We start from the raw sequence: 24,193 nt of genomic DNA, 5'->3' as shown, positions 1-24,193 counted from the left end.
GAGTCAGACATGCACGCAGGTCCTCACACATGAACCAACTACTCACACCAGGAAAAAAGTTTATGTATTTTTTTTATAAGGAGATCTTCAAGATGAGAGCATTTTAACATATACCTTGAATGACTGAGTTACTGTATCTCTACAACTCATCAATGAGACACAGAAACCATTTTTCAGTCCAGCAGAGTTTTTATTCCTCTTTAAGACAACAACAAAAAAATAATATTTTGCATAACAGTAGTACAGCAGCGGCCAAGGGTACAAAACGCTTTCTTTTTTTGTTTGTTTTAATTATTCAGTGTAAAAATAACTCTACTCACACCTGTGCCGTCCTCTCGTAGTGCAAACGCTTCAAATAAAAGTTAGGCACATGATGGATACGATCGCAGTTCAAATTACACTTAAGTGCTGATGACGAGTAAAACATTCTGAATTCCTGTTTCAGTTTGCCAACCCACCCACCCCCACCCGGCGTCATCGCGTAGGACAACCACAGACTGAAGAAGTACTCCGTTTAAACAGCGTTAAAAGGGCAGTTTGACCTCCTCTTTGAAGCGGTCGAGGTCCGATGAAGCCTGATTAATTAAAAAGAAGGCCTATGCAGTCCTGATCACTGACAGTATGACTGAGGATTACCTGCTTCTGATTCTTCCACTAAGTGCAACTGACTCATGGCCGAGTTTAATACTAGAGACGAAAAGAAAAGACATAGCAAGCTTATGGTCCCAAGCAACAATCCCAACTTTGATGCTATTGCTTGTTTATATCTGAGCGAGCGATTAAGTGGCAACTTGACATCTTTCTATTCTGAGGAAAGGAAAAAAAAAAGAACTAGCACAAAATAAAATAAAATATTTCCCAGTTTTACATATGTTACAAATAAAAAATAAATATCAGCTCTGTTTTTACTCTAGCCTTATTTGTTTTGTTTAGGATTTAGAGAAAAATAAAGGTACAAAGAGCGGCTGTCGTTCTTCTCCGAACAACACAGTGCAGCTTAATTTCTAAGAGTTGTTCCGTCATCAGGACGCCAGGACGCCCCGGCGAATGATGTCAGAGACGTAGCGGCGGCTGAGTGACGAGTCGCCTCTCAGCTGGTGTGAGTGGCATCGTTTCAGGCAGGGCTCCAGCTCGCCGTCGCCCGCCTTGGAGTCAGACGTGTAGTCCTCGTTTTCCGTCCCCGTGCGCAGTCGGGTCCTGGGGTACGACGGCTTGGGCGTGTTGGTCAGTGGCCTGAGCAGGGGCTTGTGTAGCTCCGCCTGCTTTTGCTCCGTTATACTTGCGGGTTTCTCGCTCCTCTTTGGGATCCTGAACTTCCCCCAGCTTCTCAGCTGTGCAGCCTCGGGACCGTTAGATGCGTGGGAGCTGTCGGCCGAGGCTCTCCTCAGCCAGCCGTTGGTCTTGGCGCTGGGAGCGGTGTCTGACACCGTGCTGGCTTTGTTACATTTAGTGTTGCTCGTCACATCCGGAGAGACCGGGCTTCTTTTGATCCCTTCATCTATGAAGTAGTTGTCTGAGTCAGAGTTTCTGATGTCTACCAGTCTGATGGACACCGTTTTCTCCAGATGCTTTAACCCAAACCTGTTCTTCCCCTGACTGGTGAAGCTTTCTGTGGAATCATTCCCCTTTTTCCTCCTCCTCTCCTCCTGCTCATGCTCAATATCCCGTTTTCGTCTCGCTTCCAGTTCGGGCTCCGCAGCCTCCCTTCTCGGGCCTTTCCGGCTCTCATGCTTGGGCAGTTTGCTGACGGCTGGTTCCTGAATGACCTCTGGCTTTGGGAGTTTTTTAAACGGTGTCTCCTGGCTGATGTGTTGGATTCTGGCCTCCATGGCTGCGGCCTCTTTGATCTGGGAACTTTTGCTATCTCTCGTCTCCGATGCCTTGCTCAGATTGTCTTTCTTTTGAGTGTGCGGTGAGTTGGGCAGGCTTTTTCTCTCGCTGCTTTTCCTTTTTTCCTTTCGTTTGGTCTTCAGTCCAGAGGGGCTCCAGGAGGAGCTAGACTGGGAGCCCTGAGACGATAACCAGCCCAGAGAGAACAGCTTTTCCAGATCCTTTGCTGAAGGATCGCCTGAAACACACAAAAAACATACAGGTTTATTAAAACATGAGAGGTAACTATCTGTAATTATCAACCAGCCAAATTAGTTGCTTTTTCTAATATTTCTATCCTCAGGTAAAGGCCAACAGCAGAACGCAGGGCTTTGCTGTGAGCACCAGTTCAATTTTTTTAGTATGTAGCAAACATTTGTAGTCTTTTGATACAGGAAGTAGCTTTAACATTGTGCTGACTTATTACTGAGCACGAATCAGACCTGGGAATAGGATGAGGAACATGACCTGTGTGCAAGTCACATCCTAATTTCTGCTCTTCTCTCGCCAAAGTTTCCACGTGCGATCAGCGACGCCATCAAGGAAATCCAGAAAGATCTACTTGACGTAGCCTGTAACACGTCGCCTACTGATGGCCTTTCAATCAGCTCAGCAAATAGTTGCTGGGTGCAAATATACAGAAATGACCAAACCCCACATCAGAAGTCGTGTGTGCAGAAACACACTTTTATAATTCAATACAAAATATCTCAACACGTTACAAACTGCAGGCGGTTGCAGTTTGTAACGTGCAGCTTTCTCACCTGCAGACCTGAGAAAGCTGATGGGACACACAGTCTACTAGCTAGGTTTACTAACATGAATGCAAAGTTCATGTGGAAGCTACCACATGCAAACCTGTTAACAGTTTGTTCATCTCATGGACTCACCGCTGAGCAGCTCGTGGTCAAGCAATCGGACCTGGTGCTGGAAGATCTGCTCCTGGACTTTCCACAACGACCGCTTCATCTTCTCTCTCCGAGTCACCATGTAGGTCAGGTTACGAACCTGTGGAGCATTAGCAGCTTCTTTAGTCACGCTTTTATCAGATTGCATCCTACAACAACTACGGCTCGTGCTGTCTTTTCACTTCTGCTGACTTAATTGTCGTGAGCAAGTGCCTCATTTCTGCATTTCTACAAACAAACCTGATATCCCAATTTCAGAAACCTGGATAAGATTTCACAATTACAGAAGAAGAGGAAAACAAAAACAGGAAACTTGACCAAGTTCAGTCAAGTTATGTGATAGTAACACAAAATATATTTTTAATCCGTTTTAGAATGATGGGATTAACCAGTTAAATATACTTTATGGAGACGTCAACCTGGTCGTTTGTGTAAACAGGTTTCCCGACAGAGTGACTCATCCACAGCACTCTGTAACAGAGACTCTGGTATTTGTAACGTAACCTAAGATGTGTTGAACCAGATGTTTTGTGTTTGTGATAATGTAATCTGGGATCAACCTCACAGCACACAGCTAACTAACCAGACAGACTGTCAATATAAACACTGGAGCCATAACCAGCTTTCCTTTCCCTGACACAACTGAGTACCCCTGCAGAAAAGTACTAATGTCTCACCTGGGCCTCACCTGGCCCACAGAGAGCATAAACTTCTTGAATGTCTCACTTAAACTTGTCTTTGTTTCAAGGTCAAACAGCAACTAGCTTGTGTGTGTCTACCAGGACAGTTTTTAGGCTCAGCACTACTGGCTGGGCTAATGTAACACTAGCCAGTCCAAACGTCTCAACAGCAGAGGGCAAGAGGGTGAGAAGGATTTAGCCTGCTGTGTTCAGAAAATATAAGAGGACAGATATCAGCAGAGCAACTGAAGATAAACTATTTTAAGTCATGACACTTGAACTGTTTGTTTTTACTCTTTAGTGTGACTTACTCTGTCAGGCTGGATTTGAAATACAGCAGGATAATTACATCCATCAGCTTAGTGATTGTATTTGGTTTTCTAAAAATTAATGCTTCAATGTTTGGAGACCTGCAGAAGGTCGATTTAGGGCTGGAATATTTCACCACCAAATGTGGTAAAGATGGCAGCTCTCACAACCAAACTCAGCACCGAGAGCACATTTTTTCATTTAAAGCCTCATACAGCAATACTGTGGATCACAGTCAGTAGGCAAACCTGCTGATTAGATATTGAAGAAGCATTATAAACCGCTAGTGATCGTGTAGTTTCATGCAGCGCATGGTAAAGATTGTTGTTCCATGTTTTTTACCACAGAGCTGGCTCACAGTGCCAAAGGTCCATTCTATATAACATCAGTCATCTTAGAAGAGTTTTGTCCAGCTTTTAAAAGATGGTTATGGTAGAATAAATGTACCTATACAAGCAGTTATGTCTGCTGTACTAATGAAAGGCCCTCTGTGGACTTTATCAAGCCTGTTTGTTTTGGTTTTTAAATAAATAAATGACCAGCAGCCCTCCTCTCCTCTATAAGCAGCAGACTTTTATGTTGCACTGAGAATTTATTGAACTGCATTTAAGCGTTTCTCTCGTCATCCCCTGCTCTTCATAACATTTCTCTTCTTGCCTCCGCTGTTGTCTTTGCGCCTGTGAGTCCTGCTGCAGGTGGAGTCAAAACCTACCCGCTCCAGATCTTGTCGGAGGTGTGTGAAGAGCTGCAGGCGGCGCAGCAGCACCTCTTGCTCGCGCCGTGCCAGGCTCTCCTCTTCGTCTTTTTTGGGCGTGAGAAGCGGCTGGTTGAAGTTGGCTTTGCGTTTCAGTTTCCAGTACTGATAGAGAAAGTCCACCACCTCAGGCACCAGCTTCAAGTTACTAGTTACCTCCTCCACGTCTACAAACTGGTAGAACTCTTCCTCCATCTCTTGCAGCTTCAGTTTGCGGAGGTTGACTCTCTTCTCTTCCTTGCTGAGTGCCTCTGGGTTGGTCAGTGCTCTATCGATGAGCTGAGGGGCCACACAGGAAGATGAAGAGGGGGAGGCAGCATCTTCCTCCTCTAACACCTTCACTCTCCTCCTGCCCTTCTTGTCTCTGGCACTCTCCTTCTCCTCGTCACCCGAGTCGCGGTCCCTGGACTCGTCACCCTCAAGCCCAGAATGTTTGGGGCAGTAAGACTTGAACTTGACCTCATCGTCATCTGTGAGGATAGTGTTCATTTCAAGGTTGGCGTGGAGGCCGCACGTCACGTGGAAGGAAGTCCGGCAATTTTTTGCTGAACACTAAAGAAACAAACAGAAAAATGTTTACTAAAATTAGTTTTTTTGTCCCCCATTCCTACAGGAAATATAATATATAATTAAATAAAACAACAACAACAACAAAAAAAACTTATTACTTAAAAATGCCAAAACTGAAATGCTGTCAAAGATGTCAAATTCACCAAAGCACAGCCTGAGACACAAACCAAAAAGAATCTCTAGCATCAGAAACATCAAATTTCTTCTCTAGTTATTCTTTAAACCTGCAATTCTGTGTTTTGCCATTTGGGGGCAGCAAAAACAACATACAGGTATTTAATTGATCAAAATAAACCAATCAAATACCAAAGTAACACTCCAGCCCTCTACTTGCTGTGACTCAGGCTCTCATACAAACCCACTTCAAACAAACAGAAGTACCTTCAGCTTAATAAGAAGTGAAAACAGTCAAATATATCAAAATGTTATGAATGACATCACTAAGGTTTCTGAAAATTGTATCAGAAAGAATTTTGATGATTGTGCCATCTCAGTGTGATGTACTTTCAGCTGCCCTCGTATTTCCTACAGGGTTGCCGCAGCGGGTGGATCCGCATATTTGATTTGGCACAGTTTTTAGGGCGGATGCCCATCCACACAGCGCTGATATCTCACACTACCAACACATATATCATGCACCAACATTCAGCCTAAATATACACAGAGATCATTTCTTTCTCCATATCACTCAGTCCAGATCTGCTGTGTGTCAAATTGTCTTCCTGCCTTACTTTTATGTTGTTACTATTGTGAATTTAACATGTTTAACACAAAATCTAAAACCACACACTAAAACATTTCACTGCTGGGTGATCTGCTGTGCCTTTAAGCCTCCACCCTGCTGAGGTGTGAAGTCACTGCCTTGATTTCCAGTACATGTAAACTGAAGAACACTGATGCATCCTTTCACCTGGTGTGGATCAATAATGCCCACACTGTGGAAATCTCCTCCCGTAGTCTGAGTTACTGACACGTGCTGGATGAGCTTTTCACATTAAATGAACCGTGGATTGTTAATAACCTGAATGCATGCGCCAGTCTTCTCTTTGCAGAGGCAGCAGATCAGAGCCCATCTGTTGCTGGGAATATGGGACACATTGGTGATCGGCTCCATCTTCTCTGGATTCCCAATGCTCACCTGCACAGAGGGTTTAACACACAAAGAGGACACGAGTTGCTCAAATGTCAGCGCACATGGTGTTGACAAATGCAAGTACATGCAGAGTGGTCTTAGACACAGTGTCACTGCCATGTGTGTCAAAATGGTTACCAACATTTTAAACAAGTGGGATCAAAACCTACGACTCTTATCAAGACAAGCAGCTGTCAGGAGCAGCCAATCAGAAGAAGAGTAGAGGCTACTAGAGTCCCACAATGACCATTTGATTAAAAAACAGAAATTATGACTGATCTTCACCTCTGGAATCCACAAGGCACAGCTGACGTGGACCCACTTAGTTCCACTTCGGGTGGGCTTCATGGCTCCGCCCTTTTTGGGACACAACTGGCACTTTGGCAGGATGCCGAGGGCACAGATCCGACACAACCAGCTGCCCTTAGGGACTTTCTGGATGCCGTAACACGCCTGAAAAGAAACCCAAACAGTGGCTCAGTTTCCAGAAAGCAAGCAGAAATGACGGCGCAGACAGGAAGTAGGTGTGTCACATGAAAAGCAAACCGAAAATGTAAGACAAGTCGCTTTTTTTGCCTCAGTGAGACGAATCTCTAAAATCTTGCAACTTTCTTTTTTCTTTGAACAAGTTAACAAAATCCATCTTTTTCCCCTACAGGAAACATTAAAACGGGAAGAATTTTATTTTGAGTCCTTTCATGTACAAAAAGTTAAATAACTGTTGACGTTAGCAATACGCAGCCAGTTTATTCAATGGGAGTGACTTCATATATTTTTACTAGACAGGGAAAAGTTTAAAACTGACAAAAGAAAACAGATTTGACTTCATATCGCACATTAACAGATTTAGAACAATATTCTGTGGGAATTATGACAGATTTGTCCTCTGTCTGCTGTGTTTTTTTCTCATTTTAAAGGGAGATGACGGCTGACCTGGTGAACGCAGATGTTGCACTTGTCACAGAACACCATCTCGTTGTTGTCCTCCCCGTCAGGTGACTGGCAAACATCGCACACCACATCCTCGTCATACTCGATGCCTAACCCCTCCTCGGTCTCCATGGCGTGCGTCATGTTTTCGTGGCAGCAGCGCTCAAACTCTTCCATCACACGCTCCATGGTGATTTCATCCAGTGGCGGAATAGCTGGGGAAAAAATATACATGAATAAAGATGTCCTGATCTACCGGTATTATAAAGTTACCTTATTTGTTGATGCTCTCTTACACTTTTGGTTAGACAATATGATCAGACTGCAGTGATGAAAAAAAAATAAATCTGCCTCCTGCAGGAGAGTCTGGGTTTTATCATCTTCAATTTCACTACAATTTAAGCATCAATATTTCTCTGTAGGCTGAGTAAATGCCCTTTTTGTTTGGCTTTTAATTTGTAATTACACCTACATTTTCCATCCATCTAAAAGCAGACAGAAGACACAAAATGCTCAGTAACACATACAACACTGAGAGTTATCAAAAAGAAACTGGAAACAGCAGTGCAGTAACACAAGAAGCCTAAAAAAAAGCCGGACTCTTTACTCAAAATAGAAACTGGACCCAAAAACCAAGTCTGTATATAAACACAGCTTGCAGCTGAAGGAGCACAGGAGAGGTTATGAGGGTGTCAAGGACAAGAAAGATGAACAGGACAGATTTCGCTGGCTCTCTGCGTCTCTCAGCTCACGCTCCTTCTGAAGAAAATAGCTTTGTGACTGCAAACCTGTACTGCACGTCTGTTTATACAACAAGGATCTATAATAAATACATAGATAATAATACTAATCTTTCAATGAACTTCACTGAATACTGATGGCAAACAAGCAGGCTGACAGAGTGTAAAGCTTGATGTCAACATCTCAGACCTTGCAGCTGTGGACACAGCTTTAAAACGCTTTCATCTGCTCTGTTTCATTTCATTTGATACATTTGATACAACAAAAAACAAAAGAAACAACTATATTCAGTTCCTGAGCCTAAAAATAACTTACAGATTTAACCATCAAACAAGCAGCTACAGAACAAATATGTACTCAGTGACTCACCCATCTCTGTAAACTCTTCATTTATGACCTGCAGCCAGGCCACATCTTCCTCGTTCAGGTCGTAGCGACACATCCCCTCCGCCAGCGTGCGGATGTCCACGTAGCCGAGCACTTCTGTGCCTGATGTCCGGATCAACTTCTTTGGCCTACCAAACATCGTCTCCTTTCCTTTCTCGGACAGCACCCTGCACAACCGAGACCTTCACATTCACTATCGTGCACATGCAGTACACTATGGTAGCATGTTTAATCGAACTATACATTATTAACCAACAACTGGTGGTCTAACATGTACGGCAGGCTTTACAGTAGCTCCTAGCCGACCCAAAAGCACCTCTGGACTTTTTAAGGCATTCAAGGACTTTTCTTTTCAATGACACTTTCAAAAAGGATGCGATTTCCTGGTTTGCAATTAAACAGCCCTCAAATTTATAAAACATGTAATATTTACAATTCTGATACTGATGAACAGTAGACAGGATGGTAAAAGATTATCTTTCATGGTCATACAAATGAATGGAAACACTGTTACTAAATTAGTAACACTGTAACATTTCTCTGCTGTAATTTTATTAGAAGGGTATTTCCTGCACGGCGGGATTTCTGGTGTCCCCTCAAAGAGGCTTTAACCAGAAACTCACCAGCATTCTAAAAATGTTTTGTTAATAAGGGTTTCGTTTACTCATATTTTCTTGAAATGCATCAATGTCTGTTAGGCAGGATGATACAGACTCGCTGCCTTTATCATACACGGACTGTGTTTGCTCACTGACATCCCCTAAAGGCAAATTCTGAACCACGAAAACCCTTCAGCACTCAGTGGTCGACAGATAAAACAATACAGGTTTCCAAGGTGATATTTTAGCACCATCAGCTTGATATTTTGATCTACCTCTACACAGGCTGTGCTAAATCACTTGGAGCCTCAGCTTGACTCGACTCTGTTTCAGACGTTTTCCGTTACAGCCGAGTATCACCTAATGCTGGGTTGTTATAGCAACGTGGTCTCGTGACTTCATTGTACATCACACAAACACCAAAGCAATGGAGAACGTCAAGGCGATGGCATACCTGCTGCTCGGTGTATAGCTTTTTGTCACTCTGGGACCACTGTGGGTTTTTTGTGTAGCCATTTCATTTGTTGCTCGGTTTCAAAAATGGCAGTTTTGATTTTCGTAAAGGCGTGCTCTCATGACTCATCGAGTTACACCACTGACTAGCCAATTGACATCACGTTTTTGCACTGCTCAGAAGCCCAGTCGAGTAGGTATTTAAAACATTTTTTTTTTTTTTTAAGTACACAGTTTCAGGTTCTACCACCTAATCGAAAACCATAAAAACCAAGGCCAGTCGAGCCAACCCAAGTGGGTACAAGTGGGAAAGGGCTAGAAGTGTCAAAGTCTCCATCAGCTACGCTGCCTCTTATTCACTGAAGTGAACTATGAGTGAGATTGAATGTGTTACTTTTATTTCCTACCTCACAACAGGCTGTGGGATGGAGTGGGGGCTGACGGGGACCTGGACGCCCTTCTCCCACTCCTGCCTCCATGGGTCAGCTAGGACGTAGTAGTCCTCGGTGTTCAGCTGATACGAGTCGTGCACTTTCATGGCCGTGATCAGGTCCGTCCTGAAAACCTGCAGCACATAACATGAACATTGCTAAGTGTATAATGAGATTTCAGAGAAAACTGCTGCAAAACAAAGCTTGTCTCTGCAACAGCGTCAAGAACTTCAATCAGCTTAAAGAAGAAAGCTGAAGGTTCGCTAAATTACATTTTTGCAAAGCAACTGATAAATAAATATAGAATGTATGAAAACGTATATCACTGTTTGAACAGGTTAAAAAAAAAAGAAAGGGAAAAATAATCGACCACATTGACCCTCACAGCTAAAGACAGCAAATTAGGATCCTGCATTGGCTCAAGTCATTGTTTTGCTTTAATTTGATTGGCTCTCTAGTGAAAGGGAGGACACAGTGGACTGCAGGGACCAAGTCCACAGACTGTACAGTAGATAACAGCAAACGTGCTTTCATCTCAAGGACACACTTGGAGTGTGGGTCCAAGATAGCACGTCTTTTCTTACACGTATAAACAACCACATAAACATTTATTTTACAGATGTGCTGCCAGCTGGTCCTTTCATTTTCACATTCATTTGTCAGCCACATATACACGTCTTTAGTTAAAATCTAAAGTACGATCCCAGAGTACAAGACTGACAAAAAAGAAGGGCCATTAATTATAATCTACACATTTCAAGTTTTACAGCAACCTTTTAAAAACCACAATAAATAGTTTGAGACCAAATGCGTACCTCAGAGGGTTTCTGCCCAGTCCACCTCCTGTGCTGCGATGAATGCTGGGACCAGCAGGTGGAATTACCTGAAACAGAAACACCACAAACTGTTGTACAGACCCACATTTCTTCTTTGAGCATCAGCCTAAGTCTGCTGATTTTCTAATAAACAACTTCACACCATTAAATACGTCTGGATTTCCCCCAATGAGGGGAAACTTGAGAGAAACGCCTGGCTCATTTGGATAGTCAAACTGGGGCAACTGACATTTTCTGTTTTCAATTTCATTTTATCAGCTAGAGTCGCCAATTTGACTTTGGGCCAGGTATGAAATTGATGATCAAAATGGGGTTTTTTTGTTCTGATTTTTTAATCAACTGCAAGAACCACAATAAAAAGTGCTTGATCATTGTGATGTGCTTTATGGCATTAAATATTTTAACTTGTCTGTCTAATAAAACCCTAAAACAGACCAGGCTAAAAGCAATTTCCAGTAAGCGCTTGGGGTTTGTTTTTATAACAGATGGCAAAATGATACGAATGCTCAGTCATAATGAAGCATGTACTTTGCTTTCTGTAATTTACAGCTCCGGGCAGCATTTTAAACAATGTGGTAAAAGTCCAACCTCTGAGGGAAACCAACAACTGCAAGCTGTTCCCAGATTTGAGACCATCTGCCTGACCTGCCAGGATGTCTTTAAAGGTCCAAACATTCCTCCTGTCCCTACTCTGTCTCCTGTTTCTCGGACTACATGACTTCTTTTGCTTTTCCTTTATGTTTGTCCATCTACTGCACTTGTTTCTCTTTCTTTTCTTCTTTCCTGAACATGGAAGTACAGACTTACTCACACTGACACCAATAACATTAGAGATACATTTTCAAGTCTAACTGCAAAGCAAAAGTGTCATGGTTATCAAGGAAGCTGTCAAAAGACTTTACTTTTACTTCTAAAAATAGCCAGACTTCATGAAGTCATTCGCTTTGTCTGAACTTATCTCGGTGCTTGGCACTTGTGCTGGCAGGGTTGTGCCAACCCTCATTCCCATCTATATGTGGACTTGGTATGAATGAGTCAGCAGAGACAATATTTTTGCTTACTTCCATTGTCCGAGTCATCGCTGCTGCTGGGGTGTCTGCTTCTCTTCATTGTCACCTGTCTGCGGAGCTCCGGCATAAGGGCACTTCACAAACAAGAAATGAGGTGGAGATACAGAATGGGAGGATGAAAAGGTACACGATAAACAACTGTGGAAAAGATTTGGTAGTAAGGTTAATAGGCTGCCTTAAAACCCCTCACACAAAGAAAGTCGAGTCAGTTAGTAAATGCTACTTTTGGTGAGTGGCTTTGCACAATGCTGTAACCAAATCATGCTCAGTTACACCATTACCAAAAGCAAACATGTTGACCAAAAATATTCTTCTGGGTATTATCAATTAGCTGCAATTCACTGCAGCTAAACACGGTGGTATGATGTATTGATTATGCAAAATCTGAGAAAACGATCATGTTGTGGTGAAATATGTTCCCAACAGTAGGGGGGGGGGCAAAAGTGGATCAATCAATATTTAAATCACTGCCATGCTAGTGCTAAATTATCACTTCTGCCATATGAGAACGAAGCACAACAACAGTCCAAGAACTTGTCACTATCCCACCGGTTTCCGTCCTGATCAGCCAGCATGGCTGTATAAACACACACGCACGCACGCACCAGGCACTGCTCGAGAAGAAGTTACCGCATGCTGCACTGACAGGAAGCAACACTGTTATAAGATCAGGCTGCCCGTGCACGGAGTCTCAACTCCCAAGAGCACAGGAGGAAATTTCTCAGAATCCGCCGCCAACCCGCATAGGGAGAAAGGTGCTAACCCTAATTTAGCTGGCTAGGCTAAATGCAGGCTAGCCAGGGTCTGTGCGACGCCCCTCCTTCCAGCAAGCAGGCTGCAGAAAGTACGAGCTAAATTACGAGAAACTAGCTCAAGCCACCAGCTGATCAAAACAAATGCTCCCCGGTGCTATTCTGGCAGCCTTGTGTTATAAGGATACGGATGCAAGTTCTAAGCAGACCACGGAGCGTTGCATTTTTTTAAGTCACATTGCAACTCTACATGGCTAATGTTAGCCTGGTTGCTAATCTCCTATTTCCGTTATGTAACATAAGGCCCATCCCTAACCGGCGCCTCAAATTGGCATGTTTATATTTTTTTAAGTTAGCAACAACATTCGCTATATACAAATAAGTTAACTTAATAAACAGAACATATGGATACTAATTCGTATCACGAATATTTAATTTTGTTGTCTAAAGTCATTGTACACCTTATGTTTCGCTGACGTTGTTGGTTAGCACACCGGCTAACTAGTTAGCTGGAGGCTACACGTAATGTAGATTGTGTTTAGCATTATTAGCCGATGTTGCTAACATAACACAGGGTTCTACGGTGCCACTCACTAAATCCCACGGCACAGACAGCGCGCTGTCAAAGGTTAAGGGTCAATTCTTGTGCAAAACAAACTACACCAAATCAAAAACAACACGTGAATTTAAACTCATCGTTAATACAACACTGCCTTTTCGCTACTATGCAGCTAACCAGCAGGGCACAGTGTGGTAGGTTTACCAGCGGTCCACTGGTTGAGGTTAATCTTTGGCGCCATTTTAAATGACGATGTCGCGTTTTCCTAGCGGACTGCTAGTACGTCCATACTAGAAATATAAACTCGCTCAAATGTCTAGATAAAATAATTCTGGTACATATGCACCTGAATTAAAACAGCGTAGAGTTTAAATAAATTGCATAGTACGTACAGAGCACGTCAGGCCGATGCGAGCCGCTGTTTTGAGTTTGAAGCGAAGCGCAGTTTTTGCCTTGAGTTCCGCTTGACCCGCATTCCACATACACAAACACAGTGGCGGCTGGGGAGGAGATTACTCTGCACACACGCAGCTATGTGCATCGGCCGCTAGAGGGCAGCAAAACCGAAACTGGTAGCAGTAATCCGACAACAGATCACTGCAGGAAAAAACAAGAAGTTTCCACAGCCTCGGTAACAACCCACGTTACCCGGTTGCCAGTTTGAGTGTCAACAAACCATAATAATGTGTGCATAATTCTTTCCCAAGTGTGTACGACGGAGGGTTTCTACTGACAACAAAGTCTCTGCTTTCTGTCAAGGACACCACACACTACAGGGACAGACCATCAGCAACATAAAAACAAACATTTAGTGAGAAAAGGACACATTTTCTTCCCTTCGTAAAGGTTTCCTAGATCAATATAATCACTTTCTTTACTGATACGCCCCTTTTTGTGTTTCTTTCTGTGCTCTTCGATATTATTTACAACATACTGTATCAGCTCATTTATGAAAGCAGTTTGATAATATCTGAATATTTATCCCAGAAGCTAGGAAACTTGCAAGTTACAGCAAGCAAAACACTGAAAATAGCCTTTAATAAAATAGTCCCGTTAACGCAGAATAGCTGAATAAAAGGCAAAAGAAAATATCTCAGTGAAATGAAGTATTTTATTATACTTTGCATAGTTTGCTCATGGATACACCATATTATAAATAAAAAAAAAACTGTAAGACTCATTATCTATAATTCTTGGATCCTCGTAATTTTTGCCAGGAGAAACCGAGACAAATGATCACATTACATATTGGATATGACTTCTTAAAATTGCTGCTTTGGTAACAAAGAACAATTTAACATAATAGTAATTCAATAACTAATGTGTAAACTGTGTAAAGTCCAGGCAAAAATTCAGGGAGGCTGTAAAAACATTAACTAATAAATATTTAAGACTAAAGAACTATCACAGTATCAGCTACAAGGACAAACTCCCAACACCCTGTGGCTGTGTTTACATGCAATACTTTTAATACAAAAAATTATAAACATAATATTTTTTGTTCAAATGAACTTTTTGTACAGAATATCCAAGATGTGTGTCTGAAGGATGCATGCTTACAGGAATGAGCAGGAGGAGGAGGGTCCGGTGACTCAAATGCTCCATTTCTATTGCACATGTTGTTATTCTACATTTACATGTCATCAGTGACACACATGCTAATAAAACATAATCTCACAGCTCCATTAACACATGTTTTAATTCACGTGTGAACTTATCAGCAGCTATGAGGAGCCGATTTGATGCGAGTCGGCTTCTGGTGTGAACAAGAGCTTCAGTTCCTGAAGCCTCGCTAACTGACATCATAAAAAAATAAAACATAAAACGACAAAATGCACCAGACATCGACAAAGAGGGTTTTTTAAACAGCACCCGAGTGATTCTTTTTTCTTCAACCAGCCAACACAGTGAGAACTTCATAATAGCAGCAGAGGAATGATGAAGGTAAACAGAGGTGATCATAAAGGGTTAAATACAGTTGAGTCTCATCTTCCACTCGTCACAGTGAACAGGAAAGCTGGGAACACGCGCACGTTCACACACATCACATCACTTTTTTTAAGTTTAAAGGTCAGTATTTTTCCTATTTGAACTTTATTAGTCTGATGTGTCTTCCTGTGAGTGAAACAGAATCATTAAATACATGAAGACACACACATCTAGCACAGACTTGGTAAGATCTACAAGACAGACAAAACTGACTTTTCTACAGAGACTGAGAAATGACACATTGCAAGATAGACACAACTGAGAAAATATTGTGTAGAACAATGAAAGCAATGATGGCAGCAGGTTTACAGTCTGATTTTTGCATGAACAAATATTATAGGGTCAGTTTTCCCAACAGTGTGAAAATGACTTTTTTCTTTATCTGGTTAAAAACTGTTTATGATCAGATTATATCTGAAGTCTGGATGTAATTCAAAATTATAAAACTAACTTTGTGCAAAAATGTTTAAAAAGGTTTTGGGGTGCATATGCAGTGCCCACTATGATATACTGGTCTAATATTCTGGTTGAATAGGCATAAAAAATAGTCATAAAAGAGAAGAGAAGCGAGCGTCAGTGTTGACATTAACTCGTCCACCAATTTGGATGTGTGATGATCACAGTGATAATGTAGGATCAAGTAAATAAAGCCCCAGTCACACAAGCCAGTCAAATGGCCTGTGATCATTTGGCAACCACTGACTCTGAGGGAAGTGAGTATACCCCAACCAGTTTCTTGAAGTTGATAGTAGTCGCTGGGACGTAGACAAGGAGCTTCTAAATGCCATAGGTACCAGTTCAACCAACTGGTGAAAAACTCTCTGTCATTGCTTTGGTTGCTAGCATGTTGCTGCTGTCCTAGTTTGACTGGAAGTGACAGAGTTGACTACAAACACTTCCCAGCCACTCTCCGAACTTTAGTGAAACTGCAAAAAGTCCAACACAAGCTAGAAATAAAGATTCGTCACCTTCAAAGTAAAAGTTGCAACTTGTGAAACATGCTTGCCTCCAGTGGTGAGGCACGGCTTCTCCATTTCCACTTTGCGTAACATTTTTACAAATTGTACAAATTTTTACAAATTGTAAAAATGTACTAGTTCTCAGCTAGATGAGTATTTGCAGACAACCACGAAAAACTACAAGCAATGTGCTAGCAACCAAAGCAATCACTAGGATGATTTTGGTCCTGCACATATTTTGCAACCATTTTCACCCAGCGAGAGCCAACCCATTGGGGAACACACATTTCCCATGCAAACACTTGTTGTGTCATCTTCAATATGGTGAACAACTCTTGAGCAATGAATTCATGTCAGAGCCTCGACACTGAGCTAACCAGTTGCTTATTAGCTTAGTGTATTTATTTAGTTAAGGTAAATTAAACATATCTGCAGGTTAACCTACTTTTGTCTTTATGCTAACTATGCTAAACAGTTACTTGTTAGCTTAGCTTAGCTTAGCTTAATGTTAAGTTAACAAGCTTCTGGTGGTAGTAGTAGCTTCATATTTAGCATACAACCATAAGAGTGGTATCAAGAGAGAAAATCTTCATCAAATGTTAAATTTTTTTTAAAATCTGAACCCATTCTTGAATCTTATTTTGCTTGGTGAAAGGTGAGAACATTACTTATAGACGCAAGTATGACTAAAAGATATTATCTATCACAGCAGCAACCTCTAACCAGAGGTGTGGTCGAAAGACAAGGTGAACTGTAAGAAAAATTTCAAAATATTAAATAATTGGTGCTGACGATAACATAAACTGGAGATCCATGTGGACAACTTTTTTTTTCTCCCCACAGTTTACAGTTTGATGTTGACATCTGTTCCTTATCGAGGCCTTGAAGTTTCCACTTAACCTTTCTCTAATTTCCCAGACTTTTGACAGATGCTTTCTAAGCATCCCGCTCTCTGTCTGAGCTCATCTGATGGCCAATATGGCATCATAAGATTTGCCCGTGCGGCAGACCTGAATGTTCTTGAAGCCGGTCTTGTTGAACATGTGTGTGTACTCGGACGGTGGGCGCTCCCTGCCCTTCGTCTGCACCAGCATGTTGAGGGAGAAAAGCTGAGTCATGATGGGCCCTCGTCTGTTCTCAAACAGCATCGCTTCTACCAGCAGGACGCCGCCGCCTGGCAGGAGGACAAACAAAGATACTGAAAGCAGTTTTTGTTTCAAATAGAAACAAAAACTGCTATAAGTATAATAATCAAATGAAAAATTGAGAAAATATAGCAACAATGTGTACTCTACTGAGTGAAATAAGTGTTTGATCCCCTCGAAACACATGATTTAGTACTTGGTGGAGTAAACTAGTGTTGGCCAGCAGGTTTGTGAACATCTTACAGTGCAGCAGATAAAATACAGGTCAAATCATTAACAAATGGAAACAATTACTAAAACTGTTATTTATGCTGTGCTCCAGATACCACGGAAGTCGGAACTTGGGAGTGTCGGCAGTAAAGTTGCAAAAACGAAGAAAAATGGGATTTGTTTTCATTATTACCAAGGTCGAGCTATTCACGTGTCACAAGAAAAACAATGTAATACTTGTTTTCTGCTGCAGGGCATTCAAAGATAGAGCCTGATGAGTGGGCTGAGTTACAAATACACAACAATGGCAGTACAGATGACAAGTTTTTCAGTTTTACTACTGTTTACATCACAGCCACCATCTATGGCTGTGATTGTGATTACCTCAGGATTGGTGGGGTTGCTCTGACTCTGAGTTGAGGAGACGTTCCAGATGAAAATTCCAACTGGGAGCTCAGAAATGTCAACTTCAAACTTGATCGCTCAATAATATACTCATATTATTCTTACTCTTTTGATGAAGCTCATTAGCAATATGAAATGTAATAACAGTGGCTATTTTCAAGCTGGCCACTAACTCTGGTAAGAAAATGTCTCATTTTGACACAAACTGAACATAACTTGTCCGCTTTTGAAGCTGTTACTTCTCTACTTTCCCAGACTTGACAGATCTCACATTCAGTGGTTTGTCGCTAAAACAACAAACCCCCACATGTACCTGGTGTACTGACCTGGTGCACACATGTCATAGATCTTCTTCAGCAGCGTCAGGCACTTCTCTTCAGGCCAGTCATGAATGATTCTGGCCAGAACGTACAAGTCTGCAGTGGGGATTTCACCAGTGAAGAAATCTCCTGCACGTAGAGGGCGCAGCATTAATAAAGACGTATTTACCAGTTTATTGGTTACAGTGAAGAAAAAAATGCTTTTTTCCTAACTAATCTCATAGGGGACCTATTATATCTACTTCCATGCTTCTATGCATGATTCAGATTTCAAAATAACCAAAACAAGATGTTTAAGCTCCTTTCCTCCTCTTTTTTAACCCAGCTTTTTTCTGATTGGCTGCACCTTGCAAACAGGAGGTTTTGAACATTTTTCTATGCCCTTTCTAGGGAAGTACTTTCTATCTAACATTCACACACATTCATACTCAGACGCAAGCATTGGAGAGCAACCTGGGGTTAGTAGCAGAGGATCATGAACCTACCAACCTTCTGATTAGTAGGTGACATACAGCCACCCCCATGTATGTTTTTTCTTAAACATTTAAGGTGTTTTAAATCATCCATAGCAGACTTACCGGACTGAAATACAATAGCATCATTCTCCTGAGAGAAATGCTTCTGAGCCACTTCCACGACCTGCTGGAGATCAAACACTGTGACGGTGGATGAGGGATACGCCTTTGCCATCTCGCGGGCCAAAGCACCAGTGCAACCTAGCAATCGTTCATAAACAGCGATCAACATTTATCAGAGGGAACAATCCTTCAAAATGTTCATTTTTGGTATACATGAATTTGAGGTATCTACACCAATCAGGTATAACGTTACGAGCACTGACAGGTGAAGTGAATAACACTGATTATCTCCTCTTCATGGCACCTATTTGGGCGAGATATATCTGGGACCAAGTGGACATTTGTCCTCAAAGTTGATGTGTTAGAAGCAGGAAAAATGGGTGAGTTTAAGGAGATGAACGAGTCTGACGAGGACCAAATTGTGATAGCTAGACGACTGGGTCAGAGCATCTCCAAAACTGCAGCTCTTGTGGGGTGTTCCCAGTCTGCAAAGGTCGGTATCTGTCAAAAGTGGTCGAACGAAGGAGCAGTGGTGAGCCAGCGACAGGATGATGAGTCACCAAGAGACACTGATGCATGTGGGGGAGTGAAGGCTGGATAATGTGCCCTGCCACAAAGCAAAAATGGTTCAAGGAGCACAACAACGAGACTGAGATGTTAACTTGTCTCCGGTTTCCCCAGAGCTCAATCCAATTGAGCATGTATGGGATGTACTGGACAAACAGCCCCGATTCATGGAGGCCGCACCTCGCAACTTAAACGACTTAAAGGTGGACATAATGTTATGTCTGATAGGTGTGTGTATATCTATTTGCCTTCTTGGGAAGAATAATAGCCCCTCTCAGATGTCAGAGCATCTTACCTCCAAGATCTACTACGTTCTGGAAGCCGGAGAGATTGAACGCTGTCACAACGTCATGTCCATCCAGAACCCATGACGAGTTCATGAGACCCATGAATTTCAGCATGTCCTCTTCTGATCTGTGCGGTACAGTTTAGGTTCATATACTGAATCCTAACAAGCTCAAAGCCACACTTGAAGCAGCGGGATCAACACCAACCTGTAAATGGCTTGGAAGACCTCCTCTGCTGGAAGGCTGAATGTCTTTTCATTCTGATTCTTCCCCTCCCTGCATGATGACAGAGGATAAGGAACAATTCTTTGTGCTCATGAAAACAACACAAAGCGAAAGAGAATGGTTGCTTTACATCTGCAAACATTTCTAAAAGCCCTGTTAAATCAGCTCGTTTTGTGTGGTATTTTAGCCTGATGTGGTCCCATGTGAATACACAGACCTGACAGCATCCACCAAGTTGTTCCACAGTGGGTAGATGGTTTGGGATTGGTAGACGATCATGTCATGGAGAGATTTGGCGCTGCCTTTGGCCAGATAAAGATTTGCCACGTCGGTGCTGCTGTACAAAGCTGTTTTAATAGAAGAGAAAGAGCAATAAATTAAAATGAAAGCCTTAAAGAGCAGCTAAATGTAACTGTTACACAATTACATACAATTTAATTATACCATTTTTTAATTATAATATTATTACCTGATGTAGCTTAAATTTGACATGTTGGCTTTTTGGAATGATCACACTGGAGATCATTTTCATGCCCAGGGAGAAACCATCATATTTTTGTAGTTTCCTTCTCTCTGTACATCAAAAACTACTTTCGGTCACCACAGCGGGTAGCTCTACAGATTTCCACCCCTTGTGCCCTTCCTGACACAACCCCGAGGGGTTTGCATCTCCTCCCAGAAACAAATCAGGGATCTTTTGCTTGCTACACTATACCCGCCTCCTCCTATTCCTCACCTGTTCCATCTGTCTTCTCAACCTCCAGGATCTCAATGCCCACCAGCGCGTCCAGCAGCCTCTCCATCCCATCCAAGCTGGTGCCCAGCTCCTGAGCAACATGCTGAGCACTCAAAGGCTCCTGGGACCTGAGCAGCAGGTCAAATACTCCAAGCTCACAGGCTGAAAATATCACCTGCGGAAAGACCTGTCAAGTTAACAACTTTGCACTGGTAGGCAGACTTTTAGTTAAAAAACTATGACTATAGGCAGATCCACCACCTCAGTCCAGTTTGTAATATTTCAACAGTTCCTGCATATAGTGGAGAAAATCTGAATCGACACACATTAAATCAGACTGACACTTCCCGAAGATAAACCGTGAAATGTTTACCTTGGACACTCTGAAGCCGTTAAAATACTCCAGAAGTTTGAACGGGTAATCCAGCTCACTCTGGGACATATGCTCTGCCATTACTGCGCTCCTGGTGGGGAAACATACCGACACAACGCCCTCACAGCCGGAGGAAAAACTCGCGCTTAACGTGGACAAACACTCTCCACGGGATCACCACTTACCGTCCGGAAAGCAGCCAGAAGGATCCGAGTCTGGTGAAGGTTGGTTTTAGAGGGTGTAAGTGCAGCACGGTTAGTTTGGGTTTTAGATAAAACAGCCAAAATGTCGGCGGTGTGTGATGGAGCTGCTGCTGGGAAATGTTCGGCAGAGAATCAGCTAAGATACATCCGTGATCCGTGATCTTGCTGAAAGCATTAGGAGAAACCCGCTTTGGCTTTACACAACGGCGACAGTGCATGAGCCACAACAGCCAACACCAAACTCACACTCACTCACACACGTTGTGATGAAGTTCCCGAATCAATCAGCGGCGGAGGGAGGCGCAGTTGAGTAGTTGATATCAGAGATTTACGCTCCACGTGAATGAATAAATGCAGCTCTGAAATATGGATTAATGTTTATTATTGGTGTTACATGTACCAAAAATGTTCCAGTGTCTCTGGATATGACAGCGAACCCGGGAGAAATTACTTAGCAAGCACAAATAATATTTACTCATTCTTTGTGGCTATGAAGGACAAGAGGGGGGACAAAGTGTTACCTTGTTACAACCAGGCTGTCACAAAAACACAACACTTGTTCCGATTTCTTGTCTTGAACCTATGAAAACTCACTAATTGTCGAGCTGTCGAATTCTTTGACCTGTAAATTTGCAATTTTGTACATTTATATACAACATAATACAACGTCATACAATATAAACAATTTTAATGTTACATATTCTGTATATATTACCACTGTGACAGTGTTGCAACTACTTGCACCTTAAATTCTTACTACACCCACACATAAGCTACATAAGCACTTGTTTACTTTATTATTTTCTGTGCTCAGAGTTAAGTCTATTCTTTATTTTAGTTATTTGTTTATTTAATGTGAAGGGAACCTGCAGAGTAAGAATTTAATTGCTCTGCGTATCCACTTGTGTTTTGTGGTGTATATGACAATAAACTTCTTGAATGTTGAATAAAAAATTCAGTTTGACAGGTTTTTGGTAAAAACAAGGTGATTCCAAAAGAGCTATCAGCTGTAACCTTGGCATGTCTCAGCATGACGTGCAATGTGTCCTTAAGAAATAAATTAAAATAAAGAAGTGGAGGAGAAAAGACGTGGCAGACCTAAAAATGATCTTTGACAAACGGACAGTATCTTAAAGTCTGTAAGAAACTGGAAAAATCATGATACGTGCATCTGGACCGTTAGATGATCAATCAGCTGCTTGCTAAAGACAATCAGAAATATTCTCTATGGAGGGGTTAATGTCAGGAAGGCGTTTTTAGAGAAGGGAAATAGGAAGAAAAGGCTGAAATAGGGAAATTATACAAGAAGTGGAGTAAAAATCACTAAAAACACTCATTCATGGACTGGCCTCCCCAGAGCCTGGACCTCAACATTATTGAAGCAGTGTGGGATCAGCTTGATAGAGATCAGAACGATATGCATCCAACATCCAAAGAAGAGCTTTGAAAGTCCTTCAAAAAGCCTGGAGAATTATTCCTGACTATTCCTATTCGTGCTTAATGAAATCACAAGAAAGCTTGTCTAAGAGATTTCAGCCTCTGTTGAAGAAAAAAGGTCCTCATGCAAAACAGACTTTCAAAGCTCATTAGAACTGTACAAACTGTTTTTCCTTCCATACAGGATCCAAAGGATGTTTCAAAACTTTTGCTCAGTACTGCAAATGTTTGCATACACAAGACTATTAATCCAGTATGTTTATATATGCGTAGATTTCCAGTATGTGCAGAGGGTGCAGCAATGGGAGGCCGAATTTCAGCTTTTGCAAAGATTTGCATGTTATAAATGTTGATGCTAATGTACCAGCGAGCTACGGTATCCAAATATTAGTGTTGTTGACCCAAGTCATGTTTCAGTTTTATGCAAACACGTTTTAACTACTTAGGATATCTTATGTATGGGTTGTCTTACGCAAGCAAATCAAACCTGTCCTGATGAGGCTGAGTGATTCATTCAAATCCTATGAAGTAAAAAAATATTCTGTTATTTGCTCATTATTAACATCACCCTAAGTATTTCCTTCAACATATAGATTTTTTAAAATTATTGCAGTATCAAACAGTAAGTTTAGTTCCTAGTTAAACACAAAGGTTTTTACTTTACTAGAGGCAGCTTCACATTTTGTGAAACTCTTAGCACTTTTTTTTTTTCTTCTTAGTTATATTACAGAACTTCTAATTACTGCATGCATGTGCCACCCAGCATGACTGTTCCCCCACCATCGCTGTCAGAAGAAAGCAAACAGGACTGATGGAAAGACGGTGATAAAACACGGGAAAACTGTGTTCCTGCTAGCGATCCAATCACGCATCTCAAATAAATTCCAGACATCTTCAATTATTAACCAAATTGATTTATTATGCATGAACAAATCCCTTCCTGCTTCTGTCACGCAGACACGCACACACACACGCCCAACATTTAAATACATGTGGTGGGAATTCAGCATAGCTCACTTTGTTGTTGCACATGCTTTAATAAAATGATAGATATATTTACAGGATAAGCAACGGCTCTGAAAAAAATTTTCTGCAATAACAGCTCCCGGTCCCACCCTGCAGCACACTGCAACGCTCCTTGTATTTTGTTTTCCCCCCCTTTGGAAATTCATCCACATTTAAAAAGAAGTTTAGAACGCAAAGAAGGAAATACAAAAAAACAAACAAAAAAAAAAACAAACAATGGAGGGGGGGTTTGGCCAATACGACATAGCATTATACGTATATGGAGTTCATCAACTACATAAATATGGCAGTAACACTGAGTAATTCATACGGACTATTTACAAAGTTTGTGAAGTGGGGAAATATTACAGTCTGTGCATGGACGACTGATAGAACATATGCCTTCTTAAAAGTCTGGGGGACCGAGTCTAGGAAAAGCCTACACCTCCATCCTTCTGCTTGCCTCCTCTGTTAGACCGGTCAGGACTGACACAACAAACAAAATAAGGCACAATTAATACTTGGACCATTTTCAGGGGAATCTACAGACTTGCAGCTGGCTTGTGAGGCATGTAAACAATTGAGTCGATTGATTAGGACTGCCCTGTCATCTTCCCTTTGTATTCCCGATCACTGATTCAGTCCATCTGATGTGATTCAAAACAAGTTTCATATGGCGAGGACCTCTGACCCCTCCACCCCCTCCCATCCAAAATAAAAAGGAAACAAAAAAAAAAGAGAAAACAAAACAAAAATTTGCCCTCCCGCCCTGCC

The 24,193-nt window shown here is 41.9% G+C and overlaps 2 protein-coding genes across 8 annotated transcripts; both read right to left on the bottom strand.

Annotated features, from left to right (window-relative positions):
* Positions 1–901: 901 nt before the first annotated feature.
* jade1 (jade family PHD finger 1) lies at positions 902–13,618 on the bottom strand. Of its 7 annotated transcripts, none has more exons than XM_026152287.1 (12): positions 13,373–13,618; positions 11,661–11,743; positions 11,245–11,382; positions 10,579–10,646; positions 9,740–9,897; positions 8,263–8,447; positions 7,156–7,367; positions 6,508–6,675; positions 6,112–6,228; positions 4,479–5,072; positions 2,760–2,877; positions 902–2,068 (listed from the first exon to the last, which is right to left on the bottom strand). In XM_026152287.1, exons 2-12 carry the CDS (start codon positions 11,734–11,736, stop codon positions 1,023–1,025), a joined length of 2,880 nt encoding a protein of 959 aa, XP_026008072.1. In that variant the 5' UTR covers positions 11,737–11,743; positions 13,373–13,618; the 3' UTR covers positions 902–1,022. The 7 variants fall into 7 exon arrangements, with proteins under 7 accessions (XP_026008072.1, XP_026008075.1, XP_026008076.1 ...); XM_026152290.1 differs by lacking the exon at positions 13,373–13,618 and adding an exon at positions 13,185–13,340; XM_026152291.1 differs by lacking the exon at positions 13,373–13,618 and adding an exon at positions 13,016–13,166.
* Positions 13,619–14,427: 809 nt separating this feature from the next.
* Positions 14,428–21,744, bottom strand: asmt2 (acetylserotonin O-methyltransferase 2). Its single transcript, XM_026152647.1, has 9 exons — positions 20,960–21,744; positions 20,775–20,865; positions 20,402–20,576; positions 19,883–20,012; positions 19,648–19,716; positions 19,449–19,567; positions 18,587–18,724; positions 18,015–18,137; positions 14,428–17,102 (listed from the first exon to the last, which is right to left on the bottom strand). The coding sequence occupies exons 1-9, from the start codon at positions 21,193–21,195 to the stop codon at positions 16,891–16,893; spliced, it is 1,293 nt and encodes a 430-aa protein (XP_026008432.1). The 5' UTR covers positions 21,196–21,744; the 3' UTR covers positions 14,428–16,890.
* Positions 21,745–24,193: the final 2,449 nt, after the last annotated feature.

The sequence above is a fragment of the Astatotilapia calliptera genome, chromosome 19, assembly GCF_900246225.1.
Source record: "Astatotilapia calliptera chromosome 19, fAstCal1.2, whole genome shotgun sequence".
In the NCBI taxonomy this organism is placed as follows: Eukaryota; Metazoa; Chordata; class Actinopteri; order Cichliformes; family Cichlidae; genus Astatotilapia; species Astatotilapia calliptera.
The sequence above is the reverse complement of the archived record's forward strand: the minus strand, read 5'-3'. Positions and strand labels throughout refer to the sequence as shown.